This window comes from Telopea speciosissima, chromosome 11, assembly GCF_018873765.1.
Source record: "Telopea speciosissima isolate NSW1024214 ecotype Mountain lineage chromosome 11, Tspe_v1, whole genome shotgun sequence".
NCBI classification, from domain to species: domain Eukaryota; kingdom Viridiplantae; phylum Streptophyta; class Magnoliopsida; order Proteales; family Proteaceae; genus Telopea; species Telopea speciosissima.
In genome coordinates, this window is record NC_057926.1 from 38,527,187 (window position 1) to 38,545,040 (window position 17,854).

General features: G+C 48.1%; 1 protein-coding gene across 1 annotated transcript; it reads left to right on the forward strand.

Annotated features, from left to right (window-relative positions):
- The first annotated feature begins 15,965 nt into the window (after positions 1-15,965).
- On the forward strand, positions 15,966-17,833 carry LOC122645069 (peroxidase 55-like). The gene is made up of 3 exons (XM_043838415.1): positions 15,966-16,145; positions 16,318-16,509; positions 17,235-17,833. The coding sequence occupies exons 1-3, from the start codon at positions 15,966-15,968 to the stop codon at positions 17,793-17,795; spliced, it is 933 nt and encodes a 310-aa protein (XP_043694350.1). The 3' UTR covers positions 17,796-17,833.
- Positions 17,834-17,854: the final 21 nt, after the last annotated feature.

The window sequence follows — 17,854 nt, forward strand, 5'->3', positions numbered from 1 at the left end:
CTCGCAGGACCGCTCGATGATTTCTTGACGCAACAGATTGGCGTCGCCTGTGGGAATGACACTAGCCATTACAACTACTAGCTCGCTTCCATACTCATTCAATGGCACGAAGGAAGACTACCACCACCAACAACGGAGCAAGGAATGGATCACCACCCCCAGAGTGCTCTCGCCGCAGAGCCAACGACCAGGACCATGTCCCTCTGGAGGAAGAGATCCCCCTTAATGACCAGTTCGTGGTCGACGAGCCTAACAATGACGAGGCCGACGATGTGGGGGTGGAGGTGACACCTGACCCCAATGCTCCAGCCACTGTGGGTCAGATCAACGACCTGCAACGACAGATCCTCGATGAACAACGACTCTTTCGAGAATACTTGACGCAGCGTGTGATGTCTCATTGTCGAAGGACTTCACCATCAGGAAGGGTGGAGTTCGTACTTGACAAGAGCCGAACCCTAGGAGATCATCTCCCAGGGGCGTGAGATCAGAGAGACTTGCGCGACAGGCAACCCCCACTCCGCAGCGGGGGGAGCCTTCCCAGCATCCCAGGAGAACAAGAGACCTCTCGCCATGGTCAGAACGAGGGAGGACCCCAACACCCAAGGCGAGGGTGTCTAGCCCGCAGAGATCGGTCCGGAGGTCTGTGTTTGATGGACGACTGGAAGAAGGTCACATACCACGACGAAGCCGGACCTACAGAGAAGAAAGCCCCTCACCTTCACGACAGGGTTCATCACGGCGTGACCATTCCCCATCCCACCAACACTCAAGGCGGGAGGGGACATCCAGGAGAGAGCATGAACGGGGTCGCAGCGAACGTCCGGCCAGGCATGGGGGGCAGACACGGGACGAGGAGCTTGATCAAAGACTCCGCGACCTGGATGAGAAGCTGGAAGGGTTGAAGAAGCAGACCAAAGGCGAGACGCATTCCATACCTGGGCAACACCCCTTCTCGGCAGAGATCATGTCAGCCACACTACCTTCCAGGTTTCGACTACCCACCTTTGAACTCTACAGTGGTACCACTGACCCCAATGACCACATCAACTACTTTAATGGCATGATGACGCTGTATGGGGGGTCGGACGTGGTCTCCTGTCGGGCATTCCCGGCATCCCTCAAAGGAGCAGCCACATCATGGTTCTCCAGGCTACGATCGAGATCTATAGGCTCGTTCGCAGAGCTATGCGAACAGTTCGTCACCCGCTGCCAAAGCAGCGTCAAGCAGAAGAAGACCACCGTCAATCTACTGAGCGTGGTACAGAATCCTGGGGAATCTCTCAGGGAATACGTTACCAGGTTCACCAAAGAGCCCCTGGAGGTTCGAGACTTGGATGACCAGACACAGCATGTAGCCCTAGCAGGAGGTATTAGGGACCTAGACCTGATCAAGGACCTAGCACGTCATGAGACCAGGACTATGAAAGAGCTCTTGGAGCGGTGCAACGAGTTTGCAAATATGGCCGAGGTACTACAAGCTAGAACGAAAATAATCGAGGCCAAGCCACAAAACAACAAGAGGTCAGCACTTGATGACCGCAAAGAGGGTAAGAGGTCGAGGACAGAGCGCCGACAAGAGAAGAGCGACTGCCCATCTAGGAGGACAGACCGCCGCCCAGAGAGGAGTGAGAGGGCAAGCACCCCCGAGTTCACACCACTGAACACCATCAAGTCCCAGATACTCATGCAGATCCAGGACCGTGACCTACTCCATTGGCCACCACCCATGCTAGCAGGACCAGAGAAGCGGAACCCTAACAAATACTGCCTCTTCCACAAAGAGAATGGGCACGACACAGAGGAGTGCTATCAATTAAAGAGAGAGATAAAGCAACTGGTAAGAGCAGGAAGCTTGAACAAGTATGTGAAGGGGAGACGTGACAACCGCTCAGGCCAAGGAGATAGAGGTCGCGACGGAGACAGAGTGGAACCAAGACGAGAAGAAAGAAGAACAGATCGAAAGAGAGACCGCCCAGAAGAGTGGAGAGATGCAACAGAACCTAGTGGCACCAAGGGACCTACTATCCTCACCATACTTGGAGGACCGGGGCAAGAGTCCACCAGAAAAGCTAAAGCTCATGCCAGGTTCGTGGGAGTGGCAGAGAAGCCCAGCAAGATAGCCAGCACCAAGGCGGTGATCTCCTTCTCGGATGAAGACCTAGAAGGACTAAACTTCTCGCATGAAGATGCCCTGGTAGTACGGTAGAGGTAGCCAATCGACTGCATACGAGTGCTTGATAGACACTGAGGGCATCGTTGACGTACTCTCCTTGGATGCCTATCGACAGTTTGGGTTCGGGGACGATCAGCTCAAACCAGAGCCCACTTATCTTCATGGATTCTCAGGTGCCACCGCCTCCATCAGAGGTACCATAGAACTACCCGTCACCTTTGGAGTACACCCTCAACAAGTAACGATCATGGTGAATTTCATGGTAGTCAGGTCCGTGGTGTCCTTCAACGGCCTCTTAGGGCGACCATCACTGACAGCCCTTAGAGGAGTCATATCGCCACTTCACCTAAAGATGAAGTTCCCCACCGAGAATGGGGTAGGCGAAGTCTAAGGAGATCAGAAGAAAGAAAGGGAGTGCTATGCCACCTTCATGAAAAAGAACAATGGCAACACCCGTGGAATGGCACTCTGCCTAGAGAGCATGATTAGTGACCAGAGAGATGAACTGACAGAGAGAAGGGGAAGGCCAGTAGAAGACCTTATCCCCTGGTCCCTCAGCCAGGAAGACCCCTCCAAGGTTGTTCAGGTTGGCTCGCTGCTAAACAAGGAATAGAAAGAAGGGCTTAGACACCTCCTCCAAGCGAACATGGATGTCTTTGCATGGTCGACCTCCGACATGCCAGGAATACCACGTTCCATAGCGGAACACCGACTACATGTCGACCCAACCAGGAAGCCTGTTCAACAGAAGCGGCGTAACTTCACCCTCGATCGACAAGCAGCAATCAAGGAGGAGGTCGAGAAGTTAAGCCAATCAGGGTTCATCAGAAAGGAGAAGTTCCCAACCTGGCTCGCCAACGTGGTCATGGTACCAAAGCCAAATGGGAAGTGGAGGATGTGTGTCGACTATACCGACCTGAACAAGGCATGCCCAAAAGATGAGTACCCACTGCCTAGGATCGACCTACTGATCGACACCACCGCCGGCCATGAGATGCTGAGTTTCATGGATGCCTACTCCGGATACAACCAGATCCTCATGTGTGAGGATGATGAGTCTTACACCGCATTCCGGACGGACAAAGAGAACTACTACTACCACGTTATGCCGTTTGGGTTAAAGAATGCAGGGGCCACCTATCAGAGGATGGTCAACAAGATGTTCGAGGAGCAGATCGGGCGCAACATGGAGGTATATGTGGATGACATGCTCGTGAAAAGCATCCACGCCAACCAACACCTAATCGACCTAGAGGAGGCATTTGCAGTACTGAGGAGGAACCAGATGAAGCTAAACCCTACAAAGTGCGCCTTCGGCATAACATCAGGAAAATTCCTGGGGTTCATGGTTTCAGTCCGTGGAATAGAAGCTAACCCATCCAAGATCAAGGCCATCCAAGAAATGGTACCTCCTCGAACGGTCAGGGAAGTGCAGAGGTTGAATGGAAGGGTCGCCGGCCTTTCCAGGTTCGTGTCACGATCAGGTAATAAGTGCTTACCATTCTTCAAAACATTGAAGAACCTTCGAAGCCCTAAAGATTTCACATGGACGGAAGAGTGCCAGAAGGCATTCGGAGAATTGAAGGAGTACCTAGAGAGCCCACCACTGCTTGGGCGACCAGAGCCTAACGAAGGGTTACAGCTCTACCTGGCCGCCACCCCTATCGTGGTCAGTGCAGTACTGCTGAAGGAAGAAGACAAAGTCCAGAGGCCCATCTATTACGTCAGCCATGTCCTGATCGATGCAGAGACCAGGTACACTAGGATCGAGAAGGTAGCCTATGCATTGGTAACGGCAGCCAGGAAGCTACGACCATACTTCCAAGCCCATACCATCATAGTCCTCACAGACCTACCCCTGAAGAAGATACTGCACAAGTCGGACATCTCCGGGCAATTGATAGCATGGGCGGTGGAGCTAAGTGAGCATGACATCAGGTTCCAACCAAGGATAGCCATCAAAGGCCAGGCTCTTGCAGATTTCATTGCAGAGTGTACCCTATCTGAGATCGAGTCAGAAACAGGGGAGCCGGAAGAGAAGGATCACGGATCGTGGGACATGTTCGTGGACGGGTCAAGCAATGCGGCAGGAAGCGGTGCGGGTCTCATATTAACCAGCCCCGAGGGATTTTGTATCCAATATGCTCTCCGATTCACCTTCCAAGCATCCAATAATGAAGCAGAGTACGAGGCATTGCTAGCTAGACTCCAGGTGGCCAAAGCCATCCAAGTCACACACCTATCCACCAGGAGCGACTCCCAGCTCGTGGTGAATCAGGTGAATGAAGAGTATGAGGCGAAAGATGAAAGGATGGCATCATACCTAGCACGTGCTCAAGCATTGATCGAGGGTTTCGTGAAGTTTGAGATGGTTCGAGTTCCCAAGGAGGAGAACGCCGTCGCTGACGCCCTATCCAGGCTAGCCAATGAGGAACTCTAAAATTTGGCCAGCGCAGTCTATGTTGAGATCCTGCATGAGCCAACGTATAAGGAAAAGCAGGTTAACGAGATCATGGAGGGACCTAGCTGGATGGACCCTCTACTCAACTACCTCCAGAACGATGTCTTACCAGAAGACAAGGCCGAGGCAAGGAAGATCAAGATGAGAGCTGCAAAGTACACCATCCTAGATGGGGTACTGTACAAGCGGGGGGCAACAACACCACTACTCCGGTGCCTAGGACCCAAGGGGGCAGAGTACGCCCTAGCCCTAGCCGAAGTCCATGAGGGGATATGTGGAAGCCACATGGGGGGACAAGCCCTAGCCTACAAAATCCTCCGCCAGGGACTATACTGGCCACGAATGCAAGAGGAGGCCATCCAATATGCTAAGAAGTGTGAGCAATGTCAGTTGTTCACCCCAGTACCCCATCTACCCGCCACCAAGCTGCCATCAATCCTCAACCCCATACCTTTTGCCATGTGGGGACTAGACATCTTAGGCAACTTCACCGCAGCACCGGAAAATAGAAAGTACCTGGTCGTCGCGATCGACTACTTCACCAAGTGGGTTGAAGCTAAACCCTTGGCCAAGATAACAGAGACAGAGATGGAGAAGTTCGTCCGCGACGACGTCATCTGAGTTCGGTACCACGGATCCTCGTCTCGGACAATGGAAAACAATTCAACAACCCCAAATTCCAAGCATTCTCATCACGCTACAACATCGACTATCGGCCGTGTCGGTAGCATACCCACAGCCAATGGTCGGTGGAGGTCACCAATGTAACGCCATGGAAGGAGTCAAGAAAAGGCTAGAAGGAGCCAAAGGCAAGTGGGTAGAAGAGCTACCAAGCGTCTGTGGGCATACCGAACTACATGACAGATGCCCACAGGAGAGAGCCCATTCCGCCTAGCATATGGCATCAAGCATTGGCGCCGGTAGAGGTCTCGCGCCATGTCCCATAGGGTTCTCGCACTTCAATGAACGTACCTATGTCGACGGATCGGCGAACCTAGACTTTATAGATGAGGTCCGCGAGAGAGCACTACTAAGGAACGTCGCCTACCAGCAACGTACTGCCAGGTACTATAATGCCAGGGTCAAGGAAAGGCTATTCCACCAGGGAGATTTAGTACTACGGAGGGCAAGTGCATCACAACCACAGAAGGCGGGGAAGCTGTCACCCAACTGGGAAGGACCCTACATAGTCTCCAAGCAGATACGCCCAGGGACTTACCGCTTGAAGACTCCAGGGGGCAAGAAGGTAGACCATACCTGGAACTCAGAACATCTGAAGAAGTGCTACCAATAGAAGCATAGCAGTAGTGGTAGTGATAACAGAAGCAGTAGCAATAAGAGTAGTAGTAGACGACATCACTGTTTCAAGGACAATGTGAATTTCATTCAAAATAAAGAGATGTTGCAAGAATACTTGTCTTCTTCTACCACTCAATCGAATCATGGCCACTACATTAAGGCGATATGCCAACACTGAGGCTTCATGCCTAAGGCGATATGCCAACACTGAGGCTTCATGCCTAAGGCGATATGCCAACATCGAGGCTTCATGCCTAAGGCGATATGCTAACACTAAGGCTTCATGCCTAAGGCGATATGCCAACACTGAGGCTTCATGCCTAAGGCGATATGCCAACACTGAGGCTTCATGCCTAAGGCGATATGCCAACATTGAGGCTTTAGACCTAAGGCGACATGCCAACATGAGGCTTTATGCCTAAGGCCACATGCCAACATCGAGGCTTCATGCCTAAGGGGACATACCAACATGAGGCTTTATGTCTAAGGCAATATGCCAACATCGAGGCTTCATGCCTAAGGCGATATGCCAACACTGAGGCTTTATGCCTAAGGCAATATGCCAACATCGAGGCTTTATGCCTAAGGCAACATGCCAACATCGAGGCTTCGTGCCTAAGGCGAGAGGCCAACACTGAGGCTCTACGCCTAAGGCGGTAACCAACCAAGGTCCGAGGATCACCAAGGCACGACGCCACTACCAAAATCCCATGACTATCAAGGGCCAGAGAGTATCAACGCGCAAACAATCACCAGGAGACAATGCAGTCAAAGAAAATCAAAAGCGATCACACAGAAAACTCATAGTAGTTACAAACTCAAGTTCAAAAAAGGAAAAAGGTTGAGACGTCTACAGGATCGGTACAGCCGTGGGGTCAAGGGATCACAGAGGGATGGGTCACCTCCGACCCAGCAGGGGACATCATGTCCACCTCAAGAGGACGCGCAGCAGCACCCCCCTCAGGCAGGACAGCCTCCACCTCTGACACCGGGATGCTCTCCACCACAGCTACACTCGGAAGCGCCGCAGCAAACTCAGAGAACCCCAAAACAGAGAAGTCATAATCGGGGGTCACCTCCAGGACACAAGCGGCTAAGTCCCGGACCCCTCCCTCATAGGCGGGCTGAAGCTGCGCCTGATACAGCGTCGAGAACGCAGGGGATGCCTGGAACTCAGCCACAGCTCGCTCACCTGCAGATGCCAGCTCCGCCTCATGCCTTCCCCTCAATGAATGAAGCTCCTCCTCCAAGGCAAGAACCCTAGCCGAGCTCTCGGCCGCACCAGTAGAGGTCGCACGCAGCTCCTCAGACACCTCCAGGAGCTTCCCGGACGCCACCGTAAGCTCCCCCGACACCCTCTGTGCGTCGGCCTCGGCTCTCTCACAGGCATCAATCTGTCCCTGGAGCTCCCTCTCCACGTCACGCAGGGTGCGCTGTATCTGCACCTCACGAGAAGCATGACCCTCCAATCGAAGCACCGCCTCAGCAATACGATGATGGACCTACAATCAACATGGCAGGCGGTAAAACAATCTAAAAATAAAGGGAGCAATGAACATGACGAGACAAAAAAAGGGATAACTCACCGAGGCTATATCATGGTAGAGGGTCTGAGCCAGACAAGCATCGCTAAGCCTCTGCAAGGCCATCCTCGCGGTAGGGAGCCTGCCCCTATCCACCCACTCCCGCGACACGCCGGCTTCGGCCAAGGTAGAGCCCTCCGGCATGCCCAGGGTGATCACCAGGGACTCACCCAGCGGGGGAAGATCAGTGGCAGTACCGCCAGAGGAACTCACACCTTTCCCCTTGGAAAGGGGCAATACAGAAGATCCGGAAGGAACGACAGAGGGAGGTAGAGGCACAGAGCTAAAAATGCCATCATCATCAGGAGAAGTACGGGGAAGGAGGACACGCACACCAGAGCTGGTCACGCGGGCATGTCCTGGTCCCCCCTTCCGCTTCGCTCCAACAACCACAAGCGCAGAAGCGCCACTAACATTGGTCCCTCCAGCAGACGGACCACCCTGAGAAGCGGCCTTCCTCCGCAGATTACCACGGAGCAAACTGAAGTCCGGACGCGTATCCACTGCATAGACCGCCCAACCAATCAGATGACATATACATTCAAATACCAACATGCTAATCAAGTACAAAAGATAATGCTCTTACCAGGACTCAGCTTCCAGAGAGACAGGAAGGCCTCCGAGTCCAACTCCTGGACGTGGAACGGATCACGACCCAGGCACAGCTTGAGGGAGTCACCCTCAAAATCACTCAGCTCAAGCCCCTGATTGACCCTCTTAAGGTCAATAACTTCCCTAACAGTCCGTAATGGGCATCGGGGGACCGTGGCAAAAAAGAAGCGATCCCTCCAATACTTCACGTGACTAATGATCCCCGTGAGAAGCTCCACAGAGGCATAGGACCCCTTGAGCACGCGGTGAGCAAAGTGATAGCATCCATGGTTCCCCTTCTTCAACAGATAAAAGTGAGAGAAAAGGGGAACAGTGGCAGCAAGCCCCAAGCGGGCGAAGAAGACATAGAAACCCAAGATCACCCTCCAAGAGTTGGGCAACACCTGCCCAGGGGTGAGGTGCCAATGCTCTAACACTAACTCGACGAAGCGAGGGATAGGAAGGCGACGGCCCTGGAGAAAAAATGAACGGTAGAGACAGATCTCACCCGCACGGTGAGAGAAGGCATACTCGCCAGGCCCAGGAGCACGTAACATGACCTCGACGGGAATATGGAACTCCTCACGGAGGGAGACCAAGTCAGAAGGTAACAAGATGCTAGCAACAGGGCCTAACCTATCAGCAGGACCGACAGCTGAGGATGCCGCCCCAGAGGGCTGACGATCCCTACGGGGACCGGAGACACTAGAAGGTCCCACTCCTCCATCAGTATCACTAGGGGAGGGTATAGAGGAGGGAGTACCCACAGAAGAAGGCGATCCGGGGGAACGCTCCTCTGAAGATCCAACCCCGACTGAAGCAGGACCAAGGTCACCCGGGAACGACATGAAGGACAAGAGGGGAACGAACTACTTACTCGAGAAAGCAATCTCCCCGAAGCTGGCAAGAAAAATGAAAGGAATGCCACCTGCAAAATATAAACAGCAGATCCATCACATACAAAAGGAAGAACAGGGAAGAAGAGCGAGGGTCCATCACACCCACGCCGCGGCCACCATAGGCGCGGCATCACCGGTAAGGCGCGGCCACACCCGCAAGGCGCGGCCACACCAAAGCGCGGCCACACCCAGGCGCGGCCACCCAGGCGGCCACACTCGCAAGGTGCGGCCACACCCAGGCGTGGCCACCCCAAGCGCGACCGCCCCAGCGCGGCCACCCTAGGCGCGGCCACCCCAGTGCGGCCACCCCAGGCGTGGCCACCCCTGCACGGCCACCTAGGCACGGCCACACCCGTAGGCGAGGCCTCACCGAGGCGCGGCCACACCCGCGGGCGCGGCCTCACCAAGGAGCCACCCTACCAAAAAAAAAAAAGAAAAAGAAAGAAAGGGGATCGATTTACCTCAGAAAAAAGGCGACCGCACGGAAAGACAGGCACACGGCGATGACGTAGCCACACCACGAGGCACAATAAAGTGATAGAGGTCACAAGAGACAAGGCATTCAAGCCAAGCACCACTCAAGCCTTCCAAGCAAACCAAGGCACCAAGAGAACACAAACCAAACACAAGGACCCAAAATCAAGCAAAGTGGATACTAGTGGAGGTGACCCAAAAACAAGCACATGGTGGGCACCAAAGAGAGGACAAAAGACAAAAAGGGGAATGCAAAGGGGGAATTAAAGGAGAGCAAAAGGGGAGACAAAAAGTAAGAAAGAGAAATGAGAAGTGAAAGAAGAGAAAGTGAGAGGAAGGAACATATACCTACAAAAAACAAAAGAAGAAAAAGTGCAGGAGGAAAGGTTTGAACCCCCAACCTCTCCTACCTCATTAGTGGATTTACAGGCAAACCCCACAAGGAAAGTCTATTCACAGCGGACCCCTCACTATGTAAAGGCATCTACTCTCATGGACATCCTATCCCAAGAGAGTGGGGGGCAAATGATACATCCAATATTCACCGGGCCAATCAACGATCGCCACGTGTCATAGACGACCCGCTCCATAGCCAAGGGGAACGAACCGGGGTCCCAGCACCCGGGCGCGGCCTCACCCAGGCGTGGCCACCACTCGGGGGCGGCCTCACCTAGGCGCGGCCACACATCAGGGCGCGGCCTCACCCAGGCTCGGCCACCCCTCGAGCTCGGCCACACATCCGGGGCGCAGCCTCACCCCAGGCGCGGCCTCACCTAGGCACGGCCTCACCCACCCGCAGCCACCACTCGAGCGCGGCCTCACCTAGGCGCGGCCATACATCCAGGCGCGGCCTCACCCAGGCGCGGCCTGTACCCAGGCACAGCATCGTGGGCACGTGAGGTAGGGGCTACCCATCTACGACCCAATCGTATCGCTAAGACTCATGTCACCACCAGGACTCTAGACCGCCGCTAAGAGGTCACGTCACCCAGATGGATTCAAGCACCAAGGACGTTATCACCACACGCGGGTATCTATCCACCAAGGATCCTGATGCCACCAGGACACTCCCTCCCACGGGGAGATGGCCAATCAAGATAGAGCCCCGTTACCCAGGGACTCTATCCACTCAACGGGACAATCGCCATCAAACTGGGACTCTCCGCACCGCCATACGCTACTATAAAAGGCAAGGTACACAACCCCATCGGGGAGATCAAAACTCATACTGAATAATCACTATTCATCTATTTGCGCCAGGAGATCTAACTTTGGCATCGGAGAGCCCTAGGCCGGAACCACACCGGTTCTCTCTGTTGACCCCTTGGTCCACTTGCAGGTGACGGCAGTCGCAGGACCACTCGACGATTTCTTGACACAACAGATTTCTTTTTTTTTTTCTTCTCAAGCTCGGCACCATTGGATGTTCAAGCTGCCACGTGTTAACATCTCCACCCCAAACTGGCACACTACACACTTTTAGGGAATTGGAGAAGATTATTTTCCCTCTTACTCATCTCTTGTGACAGGAGAGACTACGATTCTCAGTTGCTTCATTTAATGGGCCTAATGGGTTTTCTTATCCTTCATATTTTCAGATCCATGACCAGGTTAGGGCCCATAATCTATTTCATGAATACCTGAAACTGAATTTTACATTATTTGAAGTCAAGAAAAGTCAACTATCCCCATTCATCCAATAATGATTTTCTTGTGACGCATAGGGCAATATTGGCCAATGACCAGACCCACGCCAGTCTCCCCTTATAAAATCCCCACTTTGGGCTCACAAGACTGGCCAATCACTGGAGCCCATGAGAGAGTTTTTTTGTTTTTGTTTTTTGGAGATATAAGCCCATGGCTTCATTACTTCCTAACATGACCTCAACCAACTAACCCATCTTCTTCTTCGTCTTTTGCTTTCTCTTCCTTTCTAGTTCTCTCTGTTGAGGATAAATGTGCAATCACAAGGAAAAACTCAAACAAATAATTACATACAACCCGAGAAATTTAACGTGATTTGACAAGAGTGCATACATACATTTGAGAGATTCAAAGATTTTCCACTAAACTAGAAAAACTCTCCACATCACAATGTGATCCTCACTTGTGTCTAGGGCCTTTCACACAAAAACAATATATAGGACAAACCACTAACCCTAATGCCCACACAATTGTAATGTTATTCTCTCTGTTGAGGATAAATGTGCAATCACAAGGAAAAACTCAAACAAATAATTACATACAGCCCGAGAAATTTAACGTGATTTGACACGAGTGCATACATTCATTTGAGAGATTCAAAGATTTTCCACTAAACTAGAAAAACTCTCCACATCACAATGTGATCCTCACTTGTGTCTAGGGTCTTTCACACAAAAACAATGTATAGGACAAACTACTAACCCTAATGCCCACACAATTGTAATGTTATCCTCATACATGTAATGGTCCAAAACTTGACCCAATTACAAATATGGTCCCAAATAATGATTATGTGGTGTCATAGAACACAAATACACACCTAACCAAAATAATCTTCATATTGGCATGGATTTTGCAAGCCATCATGAAGAAGACCATTGTTGCTGTCAATTATGTAAACTCCATCATTGTCTGTGCTTGTCTGTCATACCCAATCGACATAGTCCATACCCCTACCTGGAGTTTTCGTATGGTTTATCATCATCCCACGATGTAACGTGTCTCCATCTCTTCTACTGCTACAACTCGCTCTGAGAGATCACTGCCACTCACCAAATCCGAATTGAAAGACACTTGCTTTTTTTCAGACTTGCACTTATTCATTGCCTGAACTATTTGTAGCCTCTGTCGTCCACCAGTACCTCTTGCCTGAGTTCCAATATTTGCTACATCTATTTCAAGACTTCTTGCAAGTCTGTACATGTTCCCAATCATCTGTCCCTACATCACAAGTATAGCCCCTCTTGAAACCCTAAGAACTCCATCGTTAGATGAGCATTTGAAACCTCTTGAATTCAATGCTCTCGGTGACATCAGATTCTTCCTTAGATCCAACACATGCTTCATCCCATTCAAAGTTCGCACATCCGTAAAGTCCTAATCCTGACAATCTTGATTTCTGTATTGTTTGCTATGTTGACAGTACTATTATTACATGTATGATGTGTAGCCAATTAATCCCTAACTCAACACATATGAAATGAACCACAAAAATCTAAAATCCAATTTAAAATTTTCGTACCTAATGAAATAGTGAGAAAGATATCTTCATCACTCCGGAACTTTGCTGGCGCTAGACAAGACAAGTGAATGTAATGGACTCCTACAATGTCAAGCGTATGGTAAACAACCCCTCTCCCCCCCAACACCTTAGCCGAGTATACTTTAAACCAATACAAATACTTAAATTTCTTCGATATCTTGGTTGTTGATGGTTTTAAGAACCCCAAGGACTTCGGCCCAACAACTGGTACTAATTATAGGGTTTTGCTTTGTCCATGAAACTCTAGAGTTAATTAACTAGTGGTATAGAATCCATCCTATGATAAAACGTTCAGTTCCAATAAAGAAACATTTCAATTCGCTGATTTAGTGGGAAGTAAATTAGAGTAGATAAAAATGCTATGAAAAATGTGTATGCCCACAGCATAGAGAAAATATCATGAAGAAATTTTCTTTAATATTTTTTTTAGCATAAAATGAAAAATAGTTATTTTTAATAAAATTCTATGCAAAAAATAAGAAAAATGGCAAAGCAACAACATTTTGCATTCATGGAAAACTATATTCGGATTAAGATTTTTCAATTTTCTTCTCAATGGTAAAACTACTTCTAAGGGAAAAAGTTTTATAAGTAGACGATAGAGAATGTACCAGCACCCTCCCTCTCTTCTTACATGAAATGACTTCTCCCCTATTTTTATGAAACGTTTCATTGCTTCTCATTTCGCTTCCCCTATGTTGGTCGCTCTGAGAACCCTCTCCAAACTTTTTATTTGATTTTACGTTACTTTTAACTTACCATCCTAAGGCTCCGTTTGATTGTCAGAGAAATTGAATAGAATGAAGTGAAATTTTCAAACCTAGTAAAGAAACTTTTGGAATCATTATTGCACATAGATATGTCACTAACTTCAAATCATTCTATATTTGGTTATTAAATTTACCTTTACTTTATATCTAAATCCCTTGAATTGAAAAATAAAAATTAAAAATTACATCTAAAATGTATAAATTATTGCATATGATAAGAGATTTAAATAGTTTATGTAATCCAATTCCTCATTGACAAATCTCATATTCCCTCCCACCTGAAACCCCCTGTAAATGATATAATGTATTTGGTTTCCAATTACCTACAATCATGTGGGTTCTCTCACATTCCCAAAGCTGATTGTAATAGCTTGACTGACACTTTGGCAAGGAAGGCCCTCTCCGTGTCGGGATAGAGTCTGGCCATTGTCCATTCCGTGGATTCAGAATAGTTGTATCTCTGAATGTGTGAGCTTCTCTCGAATGAATAAAAATTAAGCCTTTTTCTATAAATAAAAAAAAAAAAAAGAAAGAAAGGTTTATGTAATCATGTTGGGTAATGATTACAAAAGTTTTTTTTTTTTTTTTAAGTTTGAAAATTTTCACCTTCTTTCCCTTCAATTTTCCCTGTAACTAAACGGATCCTAAGCTCGTCGTAGTGTGATACATAGGGTCAGAGGAATCATGCAAAAGCTCAAATAAGCTCTGCATGATAACACTTTTGTTTCTCTATCTGTTCTTCTATTCTTGAGAACCAAAAAAAAAAAAATGGAAATCCATTTGTTATCGTCGATTCATTTTTGTTTTTGAAAATGATCCAGTTACAAAAAGTTGCTGAGAAAAAGAGAAACAACAGCTGTAATCTAGAATCTTTCTATTCCATATACATAAAGAGAAATAGGGGGGTTGCTCTTTAATGAGTACATGATTAATTTGATGGGCAAAGCAATAATTTCATGTTCAAAATAAAGCACCACCTCCAAAGCAATTTCAAGCCCCTCTACTGCCACCACCACCACCTCCATCTCCACCACCTCTAGCACCAACACCACCACCTCCACCACTGCCACCACACCAGCACCACCTCTTTTTCCACTACCACCCCTTCCTCTTCCACCACCACCTCCACCACTGCCACCACCTTCTCTATCATCACCTCCTCCTCAACTACCTCCACCAAAATTTTGGGTATTAAATGACATTTTTAAAATTTATATAAGTTTCAGAAATAGAAATCACTATGCATAACAAACTTGTTTTCATTTCTTTTTAGTCAAAAAAATAGAATAAATTATGGGTAACCAAACAGGTTCTTTTCGTAAAAAAAAAAAGACCGAATAATAGAAACATGCCCAGGAATAGAAGTGTTATCATGCGACCATAATGACTACTAGGGTGTCAATATCAGGCTTGACCCGACAAGCCCGACTGAGCTCACCCGATTAAAGTCTGACCCAGCCCAGCTTAGCTCGATTATTAAACATGTTGGGCGGTTCCGATGTGGGGTCCTAGTCCGTCGGGTATCCAACCGGATCAAGCAATTCAAGATCTGACCTAGCCCACCCAGCTAGGCCCAATCGAGACGAACCGAGCCCGACTGGTTGATACCCTATTGATTACCATGGTATTGATGGGTTGACCGTTGGATTAGGAAACAAAGTTCTATCTAAGAGTGGAAGTGGGTCCGAACCTGATCGCGGTGAGGAATAGAAAGCAAGGCAGGCCTATTGATGGCTGCCAACATGAGAAAACCTCTAAAAGGAAACCCAGCCCAGACACCATTTTTAGTTGATTTCCAACGCTCTCTTCAATTGTTGATACCTTCAATTTGTAATCGAACAGGTTTCTGGTTTGCTAGTCCTTTAAACCAATGGGTTTGAAATTAGACCGGCCAGCATATCTAACCAATTTAACCACAACTGACCTCTTTTTGGATTTGTCTCTCTAAGGGACCATTTAGGGTGGGTTCAACCGAGTTGGGTTCACATTCTCGTACGTGAACGGGTTCCAACCATCCAGATGGCATCCACATGGTGGGACCCACACATAGAAGATGCCATCTGGATGGTTGGAACCCATTCTCGTATGTTCATAGTTCACGTACGAGAATGGGAGACCGCCTCGGACCGCCTCGGTTCAAACTGGCTAAAAAATCAGATGGTCCGGCTTTTATAACCATTAAAACTGTCCTTGTAGCCGGCCTAGCACTGTTCTTTTTCCCTTTCCTCTCCAACAAAAGCAAGGTTATTTCCGTCTTTTTGTAAAATAATTCTCACCCCCACATGGAGAACACCACAAGAAGAACCCAAGAGTGAAGATTCCAATTCTCTTTTTTCTGGTTTGGGAACTGCAAGGCTGTAGAGAATCGTTTCTTACTCTGTTTAACAATCACCATTTCGTTATAAAATCCACAGAACAAGAAAACTTAAGAAACAATTAAAGAGACTAAAAAGAAAAAAGAGGAGATGGGTTCTCTGGTTTTCTGGGTTCTTCTGTTGGGTTCTCTGGTTCTACCCTTGAATTCTTCCCCTTTTAACCCTTTTGTGTTCTCACACAGACCTCTCTCGTCTTCTTTTAATGGCCTTTCTGAAAATTTCTACGCAAAATCATGCCCAAAAGTCGAAAAGTTAATCTGGAATGCTTTGGTAGAGAACATGAACGATCCTAACAAGCCTAACATTACTCTCCCTGGCACTCTTCGCCTTTCTTTCATGACTGCTTCGTTGAGGTCTCTCTCTCTCTTTCTGTCTCTAATTAATTTTTTCAAATTCCAAAATTACCTTTTATTGTTACTGTACTACACTGCCTATTCTACAGGGTTGCGAGGGCTCGGTGTTGATCACATCTACGGCGCATGATGCAGAGAGAGATGCTGATCTTAACCTGTCTTTGCCCCCAGATGGCTTTGATCTTGTCATCCGGGCCAAGAAGATTGTTGAAGCAGCGTGTCCTGGCGTGGTTTCCTGCGCTGACATACTCGCCATTCTAGCCCGTGATGTTGTCTACTATGTGAGCTGATCATGTTGCACTATTCAACTATTCAACCATTTCCCTAATTTTTTCACCAAAAAAAACAAAAACCATTTAATTTATAAAATCTAAGCCTGATTTGGTATGATTTTTTTATTTCAATTTCATTGGATCAGTTCTATTTAGGAATTTGTTTGATTTGATTTTTGCACTTTATTTTAATAAAACAAAAATCAAAGGGAATAGAAATTCTATAATAACTGCCGAAGTGTTTTAATTTTGAAATTGAAATTGTTTACACTCTTGCTCGTTAATGAGCACATGGTTAATTTGATGGATAAAGCAATAATTCATGTTAGAAATAAACATCACCTTTCTTCTCTTGATGGTCTCACCACCACCTTCCTGCCACTATCGTGACCAACACTGTTGCTACTGCCACCATCACCACCACTACCGCCACCACTACTACACCACCACCTCCTTGCCCACCATCGCCGCCGCCACCACCATCCTCTTCCAAATTAATATAAATGTATTCTCAGAAATTGAACAATCAAATGGATTTCTTATTTATGAAATATTTCAGAATGATGCAACCAAAACAATTTCAATTTCTTGACAAAAATTTATATTTCATGAAATCAGTCCGGAATCAAAATAGAAATCATACCAAATATGGCCCTAGCTTACAAATAAACTGGGCTTGATTGTGAATAAACCAAAAGATTATTTATTATATGGGCTTTGTGTTTTAAACGCAGGCGAAGGGTCCATGGTGGCCGGTTGACAAGGGGAGGAGGGATGGAAGGAATTCCAAGGCTGCAAACGTTGCTGCCAACGTGCCAAGTGGCTACTCCAATTTGACCGATCTTATTGAAAGGTTCCAATCCAAGGGCCAATCTAAATTTGATCTCGTGACACTCTCTGGGGCCCACAACCTCGGTTTAACCCATTGCAAAGAATTTGCCAATCGCCTTCGCCAACCTGATCCTACAATGAATGAAACGCTCCGGACGGGTCTTATAAATGGGTGCCCGTATCCGAAGATCGACCCGCTGGTTGTGGTACCATTCGATGAAACGCCGGCTCAGTTTGATAACGGGTATTACGAGAACTTAAGGCTGCACAGAGGAGTGTTGACGTCCGATCAAGCCCTGTTTTCAGGCGGCGACGAATATATCCGAAAAATGGTTTTACGGTTTGCCGAAGACAAGGAGCAGTTTTTCAAGTTGTTTGGTTATGCCATGAAGAGGTTGGGAGCTGTTGGAGTTAAAACTGGAACTGAAGGAGAGATTAGAAGGGAATGTACTAGCTTCAATTGATTCTTCTATTGGCTGTTTGAAACAATAGAGAGATAATGTGTAGAACAAACAGGCCCTTA